General features: G+C 40.5%; 2 protein-coding genes across 4 annotated transcripts in view; one reads left to right on the top strand and one right to left on the bottom strand.

Annotated features, from left to right (window-relative positions):
* The first annotated feature begins 3,555 nt into the window (after positions 1–3,555).
* On the top strand, positions 3,556–20,530 carry LOC105358267 (alpha-tectorin-like). Of its 3 annotated transcripts, XM_078937433.1 has the most exons (16): positions 3,556–3,624; positions 4,081–4,837; positions 5,119–5,197; positions 7,078–7,154; positions 7,271–7,390; positions 7,464–7,743; positions 7,846–8,076; positions 16,731–16,951; positions 17,037–17,308; positions 17,376–17,495; positions 18,296–18,480; positions 18,563–18,723; positions 18,901–19,152; positions 19,244–19,403; positions 19,475–19,577; positions 19,645–20,530. In XM_078937433.1, exons 8-16 carry the CDS (start codon positions 16,803–16,805, stop codon positions 19,674–19,676), a joined length of 1,434 nt encoding a protein of 477 aa, XP_078793559.1. In that variant the 5' UTR covers positions 3,556–3,624; positions 4,081–4,837; positions 5,119–5,197; positions 7,078–7,154; positions 7,271–7,390; positions 7,464–7,743; positions 7,846–8,076; positions 16,731–16,802; the 3' UTR covers positions 19,677–20,530. The 3 variants fall into 3 exon arrangements, with proteins under 3 accessions (XP_078793559.1, XP_078793560.1, XP_023804981.1); XM_078937434.1 differs by lacking the exon at positions 5,119–5,197 and having other exon boundaries at positions 7,257–7,390; XM_023949213.2 differs by lacking the exon at positions 5,119–5,197.
* The window catches only part of LOC144987848 (serine protease HTRA3-like), a 65,749-nt gene continuing 57,378 nt past the window's right edge, over positions 13,969–22,339 (bottom strand). Inside the window, exon 5 of the mRNA XM_078937448.1 lies at positions 13,969–14,798. Coding sequence (XP_078793574.1) covers positions 14,747–14,798 — 52 coding nt within the window. The 3' untranslated portion in view covers positions 13,969–14,746. The remainder of the gene's footprint in view (positions 14,799–22,339) is intronic.

Genomic DNA, 22,339 nt, shown 5'->3' on the forward strand with positions numbered 1-22,339 from the left:
GTACTTGGCAAATAAAGTGATTCTGATTCTGATTCTGAAAGAAGATTTAAGAACACTAAGAATTTCCATTGGTAGAAGAAGAGAACTGGACTTAGTGACCCCTCCCTTTTGCATTCTAAACAGGAAGTACTTGCTGGTCACAGCAAGCCAAAAGCCCATAGATTTCTATAAAGAAATACCAATGGATTTATGTGGATGAGGGCGATGTCGGCCTCCTTATGGTGGCATCAAATCTATCTCCACTCATCAGCTCCACCTGGAAAACGGTGAGGACACAATCGGACCTATTTCCTGTTCTTCAAACTTGGACGAATTGACACTTTAGTAAAACAACGTTGCTGTGCTCACCTGCACTCTGCAGCTCCCCTGGACAACGTGGATGCAGGTTAGGACATCCCCAAGCAGCAGAGACAGAATCTTGTTTACCCTGCGAGGGACATCGATTCTCAGAAGAAGAGTGGAATCTAATTCCACTGTTTTAAGGAAAGCAGCAGTTCAAACTACAACACTTTAGCATCAGTTGACTCATTTTATTACAGAGGCACCAACCAGAGGATTTAATTGTTTGAGACAACTTTTTTCTCATTTAACATTTTTGCAGCTGGTGTTTGGCTTAGAATTAAACCAAAGTCCCCTTCCAAGTTTTATCATAAATTTGTGCAATTTCTTAAAACATTAGACACACAAATCTGTGCAACTTCCAAGCTTTCCAAACATTTTTACCTCATTGTGGCCTCTAATTTTCCCTTTCTTTGTTGTTTTTACTTAAACTTTCTTCCTATGAAGCTCCAGAATGATTTAACATAAAACAAAAAAGAAGAAAATTTCTAAAATATATGAATTAAAATACACCTTTATTTTTATGAGAACCATGCAGTTTGGAAAAAAGGCAAACCAATAATCAAACTACGTGTCTTTATTAAGGTACATATTTTATTTTTAAGCATAATTTTTAAACATTTCTTCATTAACTTTTTAATAAAATCTTTCCAAATCTTGTCTTGCAAAGAAATCTTTTTTAAACAAAATTGTAAGCATTAATCAACATATTTAAAGTAATAAATATATGTTTCTATGTGCACTAAAGTTAACAAACCTGTGCTCATCTCTTGACCTATAAGCTTTTAGGTCACGCCCTCCTGCACGGATTGACAGCCAGAATTTATCTTTTTTAAATACACCACGTGTTGTAAAATTAGCTACTTATTTTTGGAAAAAAATCTTTAATTAATAATTTTAAATAAAATGTTTGTAGCTTAACAATAAGCACCGTGAAGGAAGCTGTTTTATTGTAAAATCTCCAATTTAGGTGTTTAATTAAGACTCCTCTAAAATGTCATATCTGACAAAATTTGTTTTATCTCCACCACTTTTTAAAAAAAGCTCAAATGAAATTGAAAATGTATGTCAGGGTTTTTCAGAGCAGGTTTTTATTGAAAAACAACATTGACATAAAAAGAAAGATTTCCAATTTCTACACATTGAACAACCTTTCTATGTAACAGTTTGTTATTTTATTGATTTAAACTAAATAAAAAACAGAAGGAAAAAGGCCTTCCTGCTTTATGTTGATCTACACAGATAAAACATGAAGGTGGAAGTAATGTGTTTCCGTATATATATTTTCAAAAGGAACAGAATTGATCTGATCAGAAATGTTAATGAAGGAGGAAGAGATCACCCAGAGACTAATTGTGTAATTTTCTGTCCTTGTTGTCAGATTAAAGAAGGATTTGTGAGCGCTGGTCAAGACGACCACATCCCTACAAATGGGATGAAAGGCAAAATTCTATATTTTTTTTGAGTAGAAATCATTTGTGAAATAATATTTTGTCCTTAACATTTATTTTATGGCTTTGTGGTGGCGCAGTGGTTAGAGCTCTTGCCTCACAGCAAGAAGGCCCCCAGTTCAAGTCACCCCTGGGGGTCCTGGACCAAAAAACATCAACGGGGAACCTTTCTGTGTGGAGTTTGCATGTTCTCCCCGTGCATGCGGGGGCTTTCTCTGGGGACTCTGGCTTCCTCCCCTGTTTCTTGCTTCATAGGTTCATTGGTCAACATAAATTGTCCTTAGGTTGAATGTGAGAGTGCATGGGTGTGTGATTGTGGACACTCTACCCTGCGACAGACTGGCGACCTGTCCAGGGTGTCCCCTACCTTCATCCACAAGTGGCCAGGATAGGCTCCAGCAGCCCCGTGACCCCGAAAGGGAAAAACGAATTAGAAGATGAATGAATTTCTTTTTAATAACAAAATAGTGTTTTAATTAGAATTAAAGATGATAAAGCAGGGCATTATAACACACAGACACAGGATAGTGTGACCTTCAGTAAAAAACTTGTGTTCAAATTTTGATTCCTGTTGTGCAGTAAAGCAAGAACTGTCTTTCCAACGAGATGAAGCTTCATGTGATATTTGAATCTCAGACTCAGAACCGACTCATTTAGGCATCTTTCATTGAAATAGGTTGATAATTGTACCTATTTTTATAGTAAACACAAACCGTTTCATATTTGATTTGCTTGTATTGTTGTTTCATGCAATACTGAGGTAAATAAAGGATGAAATATTTGTTGAATGAGTATCTTTTTCTCTTGACCTGGGATCGTTTTTCATTTCTCTGAACACAGGAAGAAGCGGTGGAGGTTTGTCAGGTTTTGTGTCTTGTAGCGGTACAGCAAAGGCCTGGTCGTGGGCTCATGTCGGTCAAGGTTCAGTACCGATCCTGCTGGATGCTGTGAAGAGTACCGGCAATGACATCCTTCTGGATCAGCGTTCCCATGGCGACTGGGAGCAGCACAACGGTGACCACATGGAGGACGCCGCGGTCTCCTGCAGCCCTTACACGGGTACGCACAGACAAACCTCTAAATATATCTGTTGGGCATCAATAATCATCCCATGTTGCTGCATGTTTTTGTTTGTAGATATGCAATAGTAAAAATAACAGCATTGTGTCTATAAACTATGATCATAAACATAAAATCAAAAGTAGATGTAAAAAAAATATGAAAAGTGATCTTTATATCACCACATTTTTAAATACTAAACTTATAAATAAACTCTATAAAATACCTCAAAACATTGAAACTTAGTGTTCTTAAATATAATTTAAAAAATGTAATGCCAACATATACAGTACACGAATACTTCTTTTTCAACGATTTTTCCTCATCCTAACTTTTCTGGAGCCTCCAATGCTGATTTCAAACCATACGCAACAAAAAGTCAAACATTATTCAAGTAAAAATGAAAAAAAGCCACAAAAAAATCTGACAATTTGGTAAGAAAAAAGGTCTTTCCAAGAATTTAATTTTAAGAAGAAAATTCTAGCCAATAAAAAAACTTCCTTGATAAGATTACTCTTCTTTCTTATGACCAAATATCTAAGCAGACTTGAAGTTGTTCTGCACTTCCAGGGGTCATGCAGAGGTCGTCACAGATGAGTTATTTGGCAAAGGCTGATTCTCCTGGACGACGTCCACTGTAAAGGATCAGAGACCTCCCCTCTGGATGTCGTCACGGGATCCCGGGACGGACCGACTGCTCCCACAGTGAAGACGTTGGGGTTCGCTGCAGAGGGAGATCCAGTCAGGAGAACAAGGAGGTCTTCAGTTTCTGCAGGTGTGAACTTCAGGATTAAAACTCTAATGCGAACTAATCTAATCCTAAACACTGAAAAAACTGGAAAAGTGAGGTTGTTTGTTTAATATGAACAAATTATGTTTACCTTCGAAACATGTTACAATCTTGAAGATCACACTTGATTTCTAGCAGTATTACATCTTTTTATTACGACAAAGTTTTAGGGCCACCAAAAAAAAGTCATATTATGAGATTCTAGATTAGATTTACAAGAAAAAAACTCGTAAATTTACGAGAAAAAAAACAAACTTTTACAAGATTAAAGTGAAAGTGAGCATACAGAGCAGCAAGTGAACGCCACGCAGCAGAGCACACCGACTAAACTCAATAAAACAGGTCAGCTGAATGTTTATTGATAACGTTCCAAATGTTTGGCAGCTCATTTGTTTGATTTACAATAATTTATTGTTTTATGTATTGATGGGTGTTTTGCAGGATCTCTTCATCCCGATGAAGCCATCGGTGTCCCTGCAGCTTTCCACTTCAATCCTTTCTTCCTCCACCAAAGACAAGATCTTTATGTTTATTCAAAATTCTGTTTATTGTCTATCTATTGTCATTCCACACATAGTATTTGCAGAGAAATACACAAGTGAGACGAGATGTTTTTTCTCACTAGCATGACAGAGCAAAGAAGCAGCAACAATAAAAATGGCAATAAAATAACAGTCCAAGAATAAAAGAAATAGCAAAAAATAAGATAAATACAACATTACATGAGTGAAACAAAATAAAATAAAATAATGTGAAACTTCCATATGATTTTGAGTCGTCAAATAAAGCTTCACAAAAGGCTCCGAATATTTCTGCCTCAAGCTAGGCTCTGATAAACGGAAAACGTTGTTTTTTTCCTTGTTAATCTATGACTTTTTTCTCGTATGTTTACGAGATTTTAATCCTCGTAAATGTATGACTTAACATCTCGTAAATTAACATTTATGACTTTCTTTAGTAAATTTACGACTTAAGAGTCGTAAACTGGCCCTAAAACTCCGTCGTAATATATTTAAATCATGTTGATAAAAAATGAAATACGATTCATTTCATTCATATGATTTACGTTTTGGCCTTTGCCCCTTAATTTTGGACTGGTAAACCCCGTTATTGGAGAAGCATTCCAGGAGGAGAAACGTTGCAGTCAGCCATTTTGGAGAAGCTGCAAGCACCTGCTGGCTGGAGGAACTTGTGAAAGGTAAGTTGAATTTACTCTAACAACTTAATTAAGGGAAGTGGTAGACGTCATATTTCTTAATGTTGTTAGTTTTCACGGGGAAAAGCGTTTTAGTTCACTTTTTTTTATCGTAGTCATCAAGGTTAAGGCCATGCGCACCACTTTTACCATATTTGCCCCTGCCGGCCGCAGCCCTCCCCTCGACGACTAGTTTAGGGAAGTGGGAGACGTCATATTTATTAAAAATGTTGTAAGTTTTCACGGGGAAGAGCGTTTTAGTTCACTTTTTTTTTCTGTCGTAGTCATCAAGATTAAGGCTAGTATGCGCACCACTTTTGCCAGATTTGCCCCTGCCGTCCGCAGCCCTCCGCTCGACAACAGGTAGCACCCTAGGCATATTTTTTGCTAGCGCAAAAAAAGTTTTTGAAAGCAATAAATAAATATATATATATCTATATATAGATCTATATCTATATATAAAATCAAAGCAGAATAAAATATTATTGAAAAGCAAATATTTAATATTTTCACTTGCAACTTTAACTTAGAAAGTATGTGTGCGACTTAAAACGTTTTGTGTGCAACGTGGTGGCAGAAATATCACTCCATGTTTTACACCCTCTCTGTATAGTAAACGCGCGAAGAAAGCACGCGGGGGTGGGGTGACCAACTTGCAGCTGCAGATGACGTGAACAGGTGTCTGACCCTGAGAGGGAAAGCAGCAGAGGGGCGGGGCTTAGTCATCCCACATGACTACAGACCCTAAAATACACATTGCTGCCTCCAAGTTAGATGATTGTTTTTTATTTATAAGATTGTGTTTTAATGGGTTTACTTGGTTATTTAAAGAAATAAGAGGAAAAAATATGGGAACGAATCTGTGCTAAAGTGAAGTTGTTTAAGTCTAGGGACCACAAGCTACAAATTTCTAAGGTCCAGAGATACATTTTGGTTTTCACAAATGATAAGAGTTTCCAATTATGAACACAGAAACAAAAAAGTAGCCCAATAGACTTAAAATTGAGCAAGTTATTAATATTTTACGTCAAGCTGATTGCCTTGTTTTGCGGCTAGAAAACAATGGGAAAACTTGGTAATCACAGCTAGACACATCAAGGATTTTCGTCTCTTTTAATACCACATCTTCCCTCTCTGTGCTCTAAATCAGTGTTTTTCAACCAGTGTGCTGCGGCACACTAGTGTGCCGTGGGAGATGGTCAAGTGCGCCATGGAGAAATTGCCCTCATTCACTGATCTAAAAACATTTTCCATCTCCAGGAAATCAGCTCTTTGTTCATCCAAACAGGCCCTGATAAGCCCTGAGTAGTTAGGAATATAAAAGATCTTAAAATTACTTTTTCTTTGTGTTTATTTAATTCTATTAAAGACATTTTGATAAGAATCACGGTACCGCGATTTAGCTGCAGCTATAACTGTGTAAGTCCCGCCCCTTTAACTGTCTCTGCCAATCATTCTTCAAGACTTAATCACATGTCATCAGTCTGACCAATCAGAAGTGGTTAAAGTCTTCACTTCCTTGTTCTTAATTCTGCTGATAAAGTCGCTCAGTTCTAACAAAAATACCAGCTAAAGCTCGTCTTTAGCTGGTGGTTCATCTCTTAGAAAAAAACAGCCGCAACTTCCTGCTTTTTCTGCCACAATTATCACAAAAATCCACGTGAGATTGCGGGGGAGGGGGGGCTGTCGATCAATACAGACCATGAATTTCTGCTTTTTTTTTTTTTTGGGATGCTGGTGTGCCGCGGGATTTTTGTCAGGGTTAAAGTGTGCCGTGGCTCAAAAAAGGTTGAAAAACACTGCTCTAAATACCATCAATTTGTAACACGACATGGTAAAAGTGATTCTGAAGGTTTTAATAGTTTTTAGAGAAATGTTCATTTAATGTTATACCATGGTCCAGGTGAATACTCGATTCTGATTGGCTGCTGGGTATGCTTTAAGTAAGGGTTAATGGCCGACGAAGTATGCATTATCACTTTTTAACGCACGGCGTGGAAGCCTGAACCGTCCGACGCGAAGCGGTTAATGCATACTTTGTCGGCCATTAACCCTTAGTTATTCTACAACGTATCAGAGCCTTTTGGAGTAAACATTGAACAAAACAAACAAACTGTATGTCCAAAATGAATGCATATTTTAAAAGTAAATGATGTATTCCTTTCTAGAAATGTTGCCAAAATAAAAATTAGTCCTCAAAATATCTTGTTTTGTGGGATTGTGTTTTGTGACTGCTCCCACAGTGAAGACGTTGGGGTTCGCTGCAGAGGGAGATCCAGTCAGGAGAACAAGGAGGTGTCGGTCATTTCACCTTCCACAGGTGTGTACTTCAGGATTAAAACTCTATCAAAAAATGGGATTCTTGAAGGTAAACTGTGTTTTTACTGAAAAGAATTCCAGATCAGACATGAATATGAATTAGGTTTATTTCTGCAGCTGGTGGGTGGCAGCAGCAGGAAAGAAGGGCGAGTTGAGGTTTATTTCCATGGAGACTGGGAGGCACTCTGGTTGGAACGACCTGAACGTGGCTGTGATGTGCAGACAACTGGGACACAGGTTTGTGTAAACATGGAGAGCTCAGGGAAAAACATTTCAAGAATGACTCGTGTCTCCCATGCCTCCTCCTCAGTGGCAGAGGACTACAGCAGGAGGCTTTGGTCAGGGGAAAGGACCCCTCCACCTGGACCAGCTGAGGTGCACAGGGAAGGAGGAGTTCCTGGGGGAGTGCCCCTCTCTGGGGCGGAACATCCAGGGCTGCAGAGGCAGGGGTGAAGTGTGATGCTAAACCCCACGAGGTCTTAGCAGGTGTCAGTGGGGCTTCAGTCTCAGAGGGAGGGCGAGGGGCCCCTCTGCAGCAGCACACTGATCAGCCCCTGCTGGAAGCTGACATCTGCGTTCTGCTTCAGGAGGTAAATCCCACGCTTCCTTCTGTATCAGTTATGGGAAAAAGCTGCTCACTCAGACTCAGCTCCTTATTAATTTATGTTTTTAACCCGAACCTCGTCCTGCAGGTTTAGCAGCGATCCCACCATCCATGTGGTGAGAGTCAGGGCCTTGGAGCAAATGCTGACACCTGAGCGGCTGGTGCTTGACAGGAAGTTCAGGGGACAGAGCGGCGGTCACGACCTGCTTCACGACTTGCTGAAGCTGCCTAGCACCAAGGGTCACTGTCTGACCTTTGACCCCAACACCAACGCAGCCTGTCTCCCCAGTACTGATGGGGCAGAAGAAGGAAGAAGCAGGTAGGTTACCTGTTTCTTGTGTTGTCATGGTTACCACTGGATGGGCAGGACCAGGTAAGAATATGACAATTTAGTGAAAAATAACACAAACTCTTATTTTTCTTTAAACTGAAAATTAATTTAAACAAACCCCACCAAGATAAGGTTCAAAATGATTGAAATGATCAGTTTTTGCATAAAAATATGTCATAGCATATGTTTGAAACAAAGAAAAAATAACAATGCCTTATGAAATATGTATAAAATATAAATTAATTAACAGAAAGCACCAATTCGTTTATATTTTCTTTTAACTGAAAATGAATAATAAACCACCAAGATAAAGTTCAAAACTATTGAAATGATCAGTTTTTTGCATAAATATATCAAAGCATTTTTTTAAAGATTAATAATAATATATTTTATTTAAAAGCGCCTTTCAGAACACCCAAGGACACTGTACAGATTGAAAGAAAACACAATAAAATCACAACATGTTGAAGACAATAAACAAGTTAAAACAATTTATAAAATCAGTTACAAGATGAAAAATTGTGATCAGGGAAAGCAGATTTCAGTCTGGATTTAAAAATTGGAGTCGATGTCACAAAGGTCTGAGGGGGAGAGAGTTCCAGAGTTTGGGAGCAGAGTGGCTGAAGGCACGGCTCCCCACGGTGACCATACGGGCGGAGGGGCGGAAAGCTGAAGGGAAGGAGAGCAGCAGGTCAGGGTGGAGGTGGGACTGCTGGGGGAGAATTCTGCAAAGACAGACAAAGTCCAGATCAGAGGAGTTTCTACCAAAGTATGAAGAGAAAAATCAATGATTTCTATCGCTAGAGGAGACATCACGTGATTCCTCATGGGAGGAGACAATGAGTTATATCGCTAGAGGAGACCTGGGAAGCCTGGCCGACGGTGGCGGAGGGCGACGCCATCTTGGTAAGGTCGACGGCGCCCACATGACGATGATTTCTATAGCCTTTGGTGGCATCTAAGTAGCTTTTATATAAAATATATATATATATATTAGGGGTGTCACGATTTCGACTTTAAATCAAAATCGATCGAAATGAAGTCACAGTCTCGAACTTCCAATTAAAAAATGGAATCGTCGATACTGCCGCGCCCCCATGTTGCGTCCGGTTACTTGCCAAGCAGAAAAAAAAACACTTGTGTTGAAGTGCTGCGAGTCAACCTCCTCTAACAGCCGCTCAAAAGATAGCATGGCAACTGCAGATGCAGGAGACCCATCGACAGAACTCGAATCACGTCCCCTTTCACTGAAGTCGCTGGTGTGGAAGTATTTTGGATTTCCAGTGAGTTATGTTGAAAACTTTCGCGTTGAAAAAAAAAACCCAACAGTTTGCAAGCTGTGCTATGTGCGTGTAGCATATTATCTCACTGGCAGCATGACTAACATGTTAGGGCATCTCTGCAGGCACCACAAAAAGATAGATTTATCTGTGAAACCAGTGCTTCTCAAATAGTGGGGCGCGCCCAGATGCGATGCCAGGGGGGGGCGCGCAGTAGCAGCGGTTTAAGGCACAGGTGCGCAAATTTAACGGGGTCGGCGGTGACTTGGAAAAAAATCCGCGCCCCTGTTGTTTTCTTATTATCTGTTCTATCAGAGAGTTTGTAACAGCCTGAAACAGTGAACTGCCGTCCCTGCAGCGTCTCCTGTCACACGCGGCTGGCCTGTGTGAGAGAATGAAAGGGGAGGGGTGGTGAGATCCGGCTGAGAGTTGGAACGCGCATGCGGAGAGTTGCCCAGATCAGGATCATCGCGTGCCTTTAGATTACTTGGCTCATGCTAATAACACCATTCTTTATTAACTATTGTAGACATTTTGATGATGTCTTTATTTTCCATCAATGTATTCCTTGCCTGCCTGTAGTTTATTTGGTGTCAGTATTTCAGATAAAGACAGCAGGTAATTCAGGAAAGCAGCTGCACTTTATGAGATCATAAATAAGCAATCCATCATTTAGAGAAAAAAAATCAGCACAATGTTTTTATCTGTTTCTTCAGATGAAAAACTTTAAATATATTGGTGCTACTGTGTTAATGTTTCAGATAAATTTAAATTTAATATTATTTATGGATTGAAATATTTTTCTCCGCTTCAAATGGTTCAGTTGGTCAAAATGTTTCTAGTTTAAATAAGAACTGACAGATTTTTTTATTTTAAGCTTTTCTTCTGTTTTAGACTGGAACAGGGTTTCTGTGTGGCAAAATAAATGTTATATTTGTTGAAAGTATTTTTTTTATTGTTAAAAGATACAATTTTAGTTATACTTACACAATTTTTATAGATACTAACCTAATACATTGTCTCCGGGCGAGTGTGTTCGGCGTGCGTGTGTGGTGGTGGGGGTGAGGTAAGGGGGGGGGGGGGGGCGGGGGCGAGAAACCTTTTCTTTTTCCTAGGGGGGTCTTGCAAAAAATAATTGAGAAGCACTGTGTTAAACCAACAACTACACAAACTACTCTTCCGTCTTCATTTGGAATTAAACTTCCAAGCAACTCAACTGTGCAAATGCAATTATGCGTGCGGTAGGAGTATTCATAGCCGCGGACATGCGACCTTATTCGGTGGTGGAAAACTCCGGTTTTAGGCATTTAATTAGCGTGCTAGAGCCACGCAACGAAATCCCAAGTATAACGCATCTCACAGCTACGGTGATTCCCTCCATGTGCAATAATGTAAAAGAGAAAGTTATTGAAGTTCTCTTTCCATATTCCTCTTTAAGAAGAACTTAAAACTGCAAAATTGTTACAGTTGTCTTGTGTTGTTTTATTATAAAAAATGTTAATGTTTTTGACAACTCAAAGAGAAGCTCTAAACAACATATCCATCTTTAGGAAGAAGATGAAAGAATGAAAAAATACAGTCATCATTCTCAGGGGATAAGAAGTAGTTATGAGTGTGGTATATGTTCATCTGTTCGGAAATAGCTTAAGACACTTAATTGTTGAGAGACTATGGACATGTCTGTTTTATTGTTTTTGTTTGTTTTGTTGTAAACTTGAATGTCATCTTTTGTGAAGAAGACTGCACTTACAAAAGAGATCTTTTAAAAGAGATGGCAGTTTATTTTAAGCTTTCAATTGACTAAAGATATAAGTTATTGTTACATTGTGTTGTTAATAAAAGTTTTAAATTTGACCATGTAGTGTGGTACATTGCAAACAGAGGTCAGATATTATATTGCATGAAAGTCTAGTTTGAAAAATGACAATCTGGGCTTTAAAACGAATAAATGTAAAAATCGAGAATCGAATCGAACCACGACCTTAGAATGGAAAATGCAATCGAATCGAGGATTTGGAGAATCGTGACACCCCTAATATATATATATATATGTCCTTCGATACCAATATTCAACAGCAACGAAACCTACTCAGATCTCAGTACTTCTAAACATCTAATATCAACTGCCTCATATGATGGAAATTTAAAATACTCTTTAAACTTGAAGCTATCTTTATAACTACTATCTTTACACAGATTTAAATATATTGGGGTTTTTTTTCTTTGGTTTTGATAATTTTTGCTTAAAGAATATAAAATACAAAGACTGTCATAAAAATGTAAAATATCATATCAATCCCATGGAAAAAAAAAATTTTTCAGCTTATGTCAGTCTGTTCTGTTATGAGTGAAAGTTATAGTGTTTAATGAATGTGTTTTAAATCTTCTGTTAATGGACGTTTTTGGAGACCTCTAGCGGTCGCGCCAGGTACTGTTAATCAACACAATAAAGATTTGAATAATCTTTATTAAAAAGTGAACATGTAGAAACGAATGAAGCCCCTGCAGCATTAAAAGAAAAAATTATAATAATTACTTGTCAAATTTTATGCCTTCCTCCTTCGTGGACTAATTTCTTCGATTTTTGGCAGTGGAAACCCACACAATGGACTGGCATTTTGCAAAAAATGTGTTCACATGCATGCACTGCGGCAGTGACTTGACCTCACCAAGATGGCGGTGCCCTCCTCCCATGAGGAACCATGTGATGTCTCCTCTAGTGATAGAACTCATTGAGAAAAATCACACAAACAGAAATTGTAAGACCCTTTTTTTCCTCGGTTCTCAGGAGGATGTTACACTCTTATGTTACAACTTACAAAGTTGATTTTACATGATAAAGGCTCATTAAGGAGCACATCTGTGTCTTTGAAAGCACTAGTATACTCCTGTTAACACATCATCAGAGACTTAACATAGACATCAATAATTTAAAATGAATGTTTACATGACGCATTTTTATTCTGATCTTCATTCCAATTACTTTTGTCCAGGTAAACGCAGCTGAGGCATCAACATCCCATCACCACAGCCAGCCTTCAGCTCAGTGAACAGAGGGTCAGGCACTTACCTCCAGAAACATAATATGGACACCACTGCTGGTGTTGTGGCATCCTCAATATCTGGGATTATATTCCTACTTCTAATAAGGAGGAAGAAGCACCCTTGACTGGGGGGGGGGTGATAATCTATGAGAGCAATGGACACAAATCCATTTTCCTGTTGTTCAATTTTGATAGCTATTACTACACTTATTTATTATATATATTTAATATTATCTTATTATAATCTGAATGTCAGAATCCAGCTTCTGCTCAGATAAACATCACTCATCATATTTACCAGCGGCCCCCCCGAGAATTCTTCCTAAAAGAAAAGAGGGAGAAGCTGCAGTGAGTAAGTTCTGAACGGTCCTCACAGACACACTGACCAAACCACAGTGGGAGCTCACGGTAGTGAAGGCGCTGTGCTGTATTCTGTTTTGTCTGAGGGACCGTCTCCCCCTCACTATCCCCATAGTGACATGCATGCAGGGAGGATTGCCCAATGCCAGGACTGCTTGGCCTGGCCGCACAGCTGGGGAGCTGCAGAGTTGCAGGATGGGCAGCTTCATCTGTGGAAGACGATGAAGACAATGCAGATCTGAGCAGATCCTAGACACAGCTCCCACTCCCTCAGTAAAGCCCAGAACATCAGCAGAGACAGCTTCCACCTCGGATATCACCTCTACTGCCCTCTAGGTGGCGACACAGATCCTTTTCAAACAAGAACAAAGAGACAGCTTTCCTTCCCCAGAGTGGTCTCAGCCCATGACTGTATGAGAGAACTGGACTTCGTGACCCCTCCCTTTGCGTTCCAAACAGGAAGAGCTCACATTGTCACCGATGAATTAATGTGGATTAGGGCGATGTTGACCTCCTCATCCACACGTCTGATGGTGGCATCAAATCTATATCCACTTTTCAGCTCCACCTGGAAATCAGTGAGGACACAATCAGACCTATTTCCTGCTCTTCAAACTATGACAAATTGAAGTTTTAGTAAAACTACGTTGCTGTCGCTCACCTGCACTCTGCAGCCCCCCCGGACGACTTGGGCAGTGGTGATAATATCACCATCATCTGTTATGATGAACCCAGTCCTTGTGGTCCAAAGCACCTTCCTCCTGAAGAATAGAGGTCTAAAGAGAGACGAAGGGGACAGCAGACCTAAGAACAATATTTGAAAATAAAGAATTAGTTATTTTTCACAGCTGCAGTTTTGCATATGTATGACAACCATATTGACAAGCGGCCCCCCTGAGAATCCTCCCTAGAAGAGAAGAGGGAGAAGCTGCAGTGAGTAAGTTCTGAACGATCCTGACCAAACCACAGTGGGAGCTCACGGTAGTGAAGGCGCTGTGCACGATGACACTGATGCTTCCATGCAATCTTCTCCCGCTCACCATCCCCATTGTTACGGTCCATATGTAGGGTGGAGGGTTCCCGAAGGCCAGGACCGTCTCCCCTAGCCGCACAGCAGCAGAGCTGCCAAAGTGCAAGATGGGCAGGGGAATCTGTGGGAGGGCGATGAAGACAACGCAGATTTGAGCAGATTCTTGACACCACCTACTACATCAGAGAAGATCTCTGCTTGGTTTATATAAAGCGCCCACTCCCTCAGTAAAGGCCAGAACATCACCAGAGACAAACATGTCAGGACGAATTGACATTTTAGTAACCTCTGGAACACACGTACAAACACCACTGCTGGCATTATGCCATCCACAATGTCTGTAACATCCTTGTTCCAGCAGATCAAGGGCTTACTGGGGTGGGGGGGACAATCTATGAGAGCATTATTGATTATATCACAGTCATCCGTGATTATGAATCCTGTGCGATTATATCCCTACTTCTAAAAAGGAGGAAGGAGCTCCCTTGACTGGGGTGGGTGGGGGAATGAATATCTATGATCTTATTATTTATTATTATCATTATGTATTAATATTGATTTATTATGTATTTATTGTTATATATTATTGTTAACTTGCTATTGATTTATTTGTGATTAATAATATTATTGACATATTGAGTTATTCTTGGGCTTTGCTACATCATTTAAATTACATGTCAAAGAGATCTAAGACTTCTAAATGTTTATAAATTATTTTTTAAAATTCTTTGTATAACATTTTTATTTTTAAGAAGTCCTGCAACTATGCATTTTTCATTAAAGTTTAAGCTTTTAAGTCTGACTGTTTCTCTTATTTAACAACAACAAATTGTGTGTACATAATATATTATTTAAGTAATTATATCTATGTATAAATATATATAAAAGCTACTTAGATGCCACCAAAGGCTATAGAAACCATTGTCATTTGGACGCCGACGGCCTCACCAAGATGTCTTTGCTCTCGGCCAGGCTTCCCAAGCGGGCGTGTCTCCTCTGGTGATAGAACTCATTGAGATAAATCCACAAAAACAGAAATTGTAAGACACTTTTTTTCCTCTGTTCTCAGGAGGATGTTACACACAAAAAGTTAATTTTACATGATAAAGGCTCCATAAAGAGCTCATCTGTGTCTCTGAAAGTACTAGTATACTTCTGTTAACACATCATCAGAGACTTAACATAAAGATCAATCATTTAGTAAATAGAAATCCCATTTGGTAACAAAAAATAACAAATTTAGAAATATTCCTGTTTTCAAAACTTTAACAACTTTGCAAAATGAAACTATATCCAGTATCTGGTTCTAAATCTCTGACACAAACTGAACTTATGTAAGGCATGAGAAATAAAAGGTGTTTATTTTGCATTCTTAATCATCCTTTGTAAATGGATGCCAACACCTTTCACCCCAATACTCAAAAAACCAGGATTAGAGCCCTCAAACCACAACAATTTCCGCCCCATTTCTAATCTTCCATTCATCTCTAAAATACTTGAAAAAACTGTTGCAGAACAACTCCGCATACATCTATCACAGAATAACCTATATGAACAATTCCAGTCCGGCTTCCGTCCCCTTCACAGCACAGAAACGGCTCTCCTAAAAATCTCCAATGATCTCCTCCTTGCTGCTGACTCTGGGCTACTCTCCATTCTCCTACTTGATTTAAGCTCAGCCTTCGATACAATCTCCCATACCATCCTCCTAGACAGACTGTCCGCCATAGGTATCAGAAACATACCTCTCAACTGGTTTCACTCTTACCTCTCTGGTCGCACCCAATTTATTCAATTAAAACAGTTCACTTCCCATACAGTTCCTGTCACTACAGGTGTTCCCCAGGGCTCCGTCCTGGGAACCCTGCTATTTATCATCTACCTTCTCCCTCTTGGTCAAATCCTCCGTAAATACAAGATTCACTTCCATTGTTATGCAGACGATACTCAGCTCTACATCTCCACCAAGCCAAATTCCTCTCTACCTCCCACTTCCCTCACTGACTGCCTTCTTGCAATAAAATCCTGGTTCACTACTAATTTCTTAAAACTAAACAACGATAAAACTGAACTTCTCCTGATCGGCACCAAATCCGTTATTAACAGCATCCAGAACTTCTCAATTCCCTTTGAAACCTCCTCCATTTCCCCCTCCCCTCAGGTTAAGAGTCTGGGTGTCTTCCTGGACAGCACCCTCTCCTTCACTTCTCACATCAATAGCATCACCCGGTCTGCCTATTTCCACCTTCGCAGCATCCGTCGTCTTCGCCCTTCCCTCAGTCCGCATTCCACAGCCGTTCTGGTGCACAGTCTTGTCACTTCCCGTCTGGATTATTGAAACTCCCTTCTTTTTGGTTTACCACAAAAAACTCTACGAAAACTACAGTATGTTCAGAACTCAGCTGCCAGAATTGTCTCTCAAACACCTTCCTCCCAACACATCACGCCTGTTCTGCAGCAGCTCCACTGGCTACCAATCACACACCGGATTACATACAAAATACTTATTCTGACTTTTAAATCCATCCACAACCTTGCTCCATCATATTTATCAGATCTTGTTCATGTGGCCATTCCCACCCGTACCCTCAGATCCTCCTCCTCCCTTCATCTGGATGTCCCCACTGCTCGCCTTGTCACTATGGGGGGCAGAGCATTCAGCTGCTCTGACCCCCGGCTCTGGAACTCTCTGCCTCCGGACCTCAGAAACATCGGGTCTATCTCACAATTCGCCAAAAAACTGAAAACTCATCTTTTCCAACTCGCCTATTCCCTCCGATGATTTCCTATTTCTGGCCTATTTATATGTATATTTTATTGTGCATTTGATTGCTTTTATTTTATTTTTATTTTCACTTTTATGTACGGCGACCTTGGGTTCCTTGAAAGGCGCCTAACAAATAAAATTTATTATTATTATTATTACAGGGAGGCTTTGTAGTCTTTAATGCAGCTGACCTTATTGTCCAATTTGATGGCCAGAGTACTCTATTGGTCAGAATGAGTCAGCACTATCAGAACAAAGTCAGTGGGATGTGTGGGAACTTCAACGGAGATCCTTCAGATGATAAAGTGAAACCGAGTGGCACACTCGCCCAAAATGACACTGAGTTTGGACACAGCTGGAAGTCACCAAGCAGTCAGCCAGGGTGAGCTTCTGAACACAAGCATCATACCATCATACAGTGTTTTATTGGTGCTGGATCAGACTATACATCTGTAATTTTTCTCCAGATGTGGATCCACTGATGAAATAAATGAAGATGGACACTGTCGTTTTTCACAAGAATACTCTGAACTCTGCAGCATCATCACCAACACCAGTGGTCCATTCAGCGCCTGTCACCTGCACTCTGACCCACAGCCATTTTTCTCTTCCTGCGTCTATGATCTCTGTCTCTACTCTCCAGCCAATGGCATGCTGTGTTCTGCAGTTTCAGCCTATGAGAAAACTTGCACTGTTTTAGGCTTGAACATCCCAGAGTGGCGCCCTGCTTTACACTGTGGTATGGCTCTACTATTATGATGTGTCCTTATACCATATGCAGACAATAACACCTATCATTTTCTCAGCCTTGTCAGATCCCTGTGAACAGCTGAACTGTGCAGAACATGAGTGGTGCGGGAAGAAAAATGGAGAGTACGGCTGCTTCTGCGATGAGCACCATCATAGACCAAACAATGAGAGCTACGGTGAGGTCAATGGGTTGATCAGGGGAGAATTTTTACTGAACTTTAATGCCCAGCACTATTGTTCTATCAATGTCATCTGACAGCAGAAAACCTGATATGAAAATGTTCAGCTCTGACTGTTAACAGGCCAGCAGGTGGCGTCCCTGATCTAATGCTGAGCAGCTTTTTCTGGTGATTGCACCAAATAATGACAAGAATACTAGAGATGACACATCTCAGAGTTATGGTACTTTATAGCATCAGTATCTACAGAATGCAATCCTGCAGACTGTGCAGAATCAGAATATTTTATTATCATTATGCGGTGCACAACAAAATTGTTTTCAGCAGCTCTTTTTCAGTAAATAATTGCACATAGAAATTTAAAAGTGCAGCCAGAGCATTGTCAACAGAGTAGTGACAGGGGATTTATTAAGATCTAAAAGATCTAGACATCTAAAAGTATGAAAAACAGAAAGATACAGTATCAATGAACTCTGCATCCATATGTATCAATGGATTTTTTTATTTATTCTTTGTTTTTGTCTTCTGAGAATTGAACGGCCTCTGTTTTCTTTGGAACGATGACTTAAGAAAACGTTTAAACGCACCTCAGCCAATGAGGCAGGACAGTGGAATGAGTTTTTGTTTTATTGTAGTTGCCCAGGAATGCCACAGGAACAGTGATGTGTAACGCTGTATTAAACTCTTTTTTGCCCTCAGTGATCTCATGGAATAAATGCTCTCACAGAAATCCCTATATGGCTTTGCAAATTGAAGTGGTAAAACAATTTCTTTTTGTGTCTTTTGGTGTCAAACAGACTCGTCCATCACCTGTGAAAACAGCTCAGGGACCATGTCTGTGTCCCGCTGCCAGCTGTTTGAGGCCGGCTTTCACTCCAGTGCTCTCCATCTTAAAGATAGCTCCTGCAATGGAACTGTTCAGAATGGAAGACTTGTTTTCCACTTTGACAATGAGGGTCATCTTTGTGGAACCGTTCTCAGGGTAAAACTTATTGGCTAACCTGTTATCAAAACTGACTAAATGGGATTGCCTTCATTAATTCCCTTTTCATTTTAATGTCCAGAGCAATGGAACCCATTTCATGTATGAGAACACCATTCAGGGGGATGTGGATACTCATGGAAGTATCATAAGCCGTCAGAAGAACGTCCATTTGCTCTTCTGCTGTTCTTACCCTCTGTCCCAGGCCCTGTCTATGGATGTGGGCATAAACCCTCTGGAGAGGTGATTGTACTGTCTGCTTTTTATGTCCATTTAAGAGACTGTTCACCCATCATCAGAACATGCTGAATCCATTTCGGGGTCACAGGGTTGCTGGAGCCATTTGATAGACACTTTTAGATTCTCTACAACATTTGATGTCATTTGATTTGAAGCTCTCTTTTGCCGTCTCTTTTACAGTGTAGTGAGGAAGAAGCTTCCAGTTGGTGTTGGTGTGTATCACATGAGGATGACCCCCTATCAGGACGCAGCCTTCCGCTTCCCCTTCACCTCTAATACAAACATAGAAATGGTGGTAGATGAAAGGCTTTACATTGAGGTGCGGACTGAAGGTGTGGATCAACAACAGATTTCCACTGTTCTGGACTCATGTTGGGCGACACCAGTCAACATTGCAAAATACCCTGTTCGTTGGGATCTCATTGCTGAAGAGTAAAGAATGACTTTTTTATCTTCACCAACTATCTTAAACATCTCGTCTGTGTATCAATCTTGTTTACTTTTTCTATCTTTTTTATTACAGGTGTCCCAATCCAGATGATGGTACAGTTGAGCTGGTACAGAATGGCATCTCCACAGTGGCTCGTTTCTCCTTCAAGATGTTCACCTTTACCAACTTCTCATCCATTTTCATTCACTGTAATGTCCACTTGTGTCTGTTGAGACACAACAACTGCACAGCTGTAAGTAAAACCTGTCAAAGAGAGACAGTATGCATTCTGCTGCTGAGAAACTAAACACTTTCTTCCTGCAGCATTGTTATCCTGGTCACCCCACGCGTTTCAGGAGGGACTTGTCCTATCATGACTCTTCAGCCATCTCAGTTGGACCACTTCATCTGAACCCACGTAGCTTAGGTAGAACACCTTGATCACCTTCCTATTGTAGATCAGGAGGAGCTTGACTTAACTTCTTTGTTTACAGGAAGGATCCAGAGCAGCAGTGCTCCAGGATAGATGACATCTGTCTTCACCCTGATCATTGTTTTGCTGACTGTCAAAATTCTGATCCAATGAGTTTAAAGAGAGCTGATGTGTTTACCAGCTCCCTTCTTAAATGTTCATTTAGGTTTTTCATTTGGGTTTGTTTTGCGTTAGCAATCAGGTGTTAGTAATAGCCTTGCATACGGAGGTAGGCTCTTTGTACTACACACTGGGGTCATAAGTAACTTACTGTGAATTTGAAGCTACTCATGAATAAACTCAAGCAATGGGCTGATGGGATACGATGGCTTTAGTGGGGTGTAAACTGTTTTGGTGTATTGAAAATTTACGATAACTACTGTGTCTGTCAGTCAAAAAGCCTGTCAGTAAAGAAATCATCCTATGGTTATCTTAATTATCAAAGTATTTTACTTTAATAAATATAAATTACTTGTCTTTATTTTCAGATTTTCAGTTTAATAAAAATGCATCATTAATAGTATAACAACAGTATTGTTACAATAATATTAGTCCAGATTTTGAACTTGGAAGCTATACTTAAAGCTTAAGATACTATTTTTCTATTCTTCTATTAGACTTTTGTTTTCATTGTGGGCTGGAAGAGGATGACACTTGGATTGTTAATCAATATAAAATATAATAATAAATATGCTGCACAAAAGTCCAACATCTGCATTGAAGCCCTGATACATTTGTTCATCCAAACAGACATAATTTGTGAAAAAAAGAATAACCACCTTCTCTGTTTTATTAAAAATGGAAGTGTAATATTTATTAAAGCTTCATCTGCAAGAGACTCTTGAAAATGATGTTTTCAAACATGCAATATTAACAGTTCCCAAAATAAAACATTGTTCAGAGACAAAGTTGTGCATTGGCCTTTGTTATTGAAATTACATCCATACCTTTACAAGAAAACTCACACCTAGCTTCAACTGAACCCTGCTATAGAGAGCAGAAGAGTTTTTATGCTCTCCAAAACATTTCCATTATATGTTTGACATTTTCCCATTGTAACTGTTGTGCAGATTTTAATGATACATTGATTCAATTATAAAATGATGGAATATTTTATATTTCTACTGTACTATGTACAGAATGGTGTTGCAGTCTGTCCCACCACACCATGTAGACCACAGGGACATGCAGCAAGGGAAGACAGGTGAGGTCATCATCCCCACCTGCCACCATAAAAAGTAAACTAATGTTAAAAAATAATGTGTTATAAATGTAATTTGCCTTATTCTAATACAGTTTATTATTTTTATCTTCAAAATTGCTTTAACTTGTCATTCGTTTACAACACAGGCTGCAATGAGAGGCAGTGCCTCACAGCAGATTGTGAAATTCTGTGCAAACTGGGTTGAATCATTGACCGTATGCGTAAACTGGACTGAGGGAGCTCTCCCCTTCGAGTTCTAAATAGGAAGTACCCAGTGGCACCAAGAAGCCAAAATCCCATAGAATTCTACTGAAGCTTACTGCTATTATGGTACTCAGCCATTGTGTTTGTCAGAATAACTATTTTAGTTCTGTCACACTTCCTCAGTCCATTTTCTTTAAACAGTCAATGGGCTGAATGTGTGACTTTGGTTTACTCTGTGTATGCTAATAATCTAATTCTTTATTTACGTTAGTTGCTTGTGTGTTTTGTTCTCTTTTTATTCTGTCATGTTTTGAGTTTGTTTCCTGTTTTATTTCGAAAGGTTTGCTGTTTTGTTGTTGTTTCCAGTTTTACTTTGGTCCCCATCTGCCCTTTTTGTTGTCCCCTGTGTCTCGTTTGTCTCTATGTCATCCTCGCCAAGATGGCTGCTGCTACTACTGCCACTGTGTCTGTGTCTCCCTTGACAGCTTCAGAAAATACTGATACACAGATCACTTACCTCAAAAAGGATATCCAGAAACTCTCTGATGAGTTGAGGTCGAAAAATGATCTGTTGAACTCTTTGCTGGACATAGCGCATCAACAGTCCATGCATATTGCCCCACTGAAAACGGCCCTGGAAGATACAGTTCACTGGGACCCTGACATCTCGCCGCGGCCTTCCTTGAGCTCCACACCTAAACCGCTTTGGACTGAGGTGGTGTGCCGCCGGAAGAAAGCCTTGGACCGCGATGACCTCGTTCTTTCCAACCGTTTCAACGTCCTGTCAGGTCCAACATCTGATGACGTCCTGAAAGCGGCTCCTCCACTCCGCGGGAAAAACCCTCGCCCGGTCGCTTCTCGGACTGAGAAAGAAGGCCACCCGGCATCTGGAGGCCCATCTTCCGCTAAACGCCGACAGCTCCTGAGAGACGCAGTGAGTCGACGCCCTGACACCCGCCGCGGGCAGAACGAAATCCATGTCACCTCGGGATCCAAATAATGCGGGCTCTTCATCTGCGGTTGCGATCGGGGCGTCGGGTCCAGGGTTGGCGGCGTCCCCCCCTGCGACAGGTGTCGCGGCCTCCACCGTCACCTCTCCTCTTCCTGGTGTCTCACCTGCCTCAGCGGCCGCTACTCCTCGCCCACCAGGTGTATCGCCAACTCCCGCTTGTCCTCCTGCGGCGACGGGCCCGCTTACTTCGGCGGCCAGATCTGGCGGCAGTGGTGATCGCGCTGGCTCCTCCTTCCCAGGAGGTTCATCGGACACCTGCACGGCGCGGAGCTTGCATGTTGTGGGTGTTTCGGCCGC

This window comes from Oryzias latipes, chromosome 19 (genome assembly GCF_053564925.1).
Source record: "Oryzias latipes strain Hd-rR chromosome 19, Olatipes_Hd-rR_3.1".
NCBI lineage: Eukaryota > Metazoa > Chordata > Actinopteri > Beloniformes > Adrianichthyidae > Oryzias > Oryzias latipes.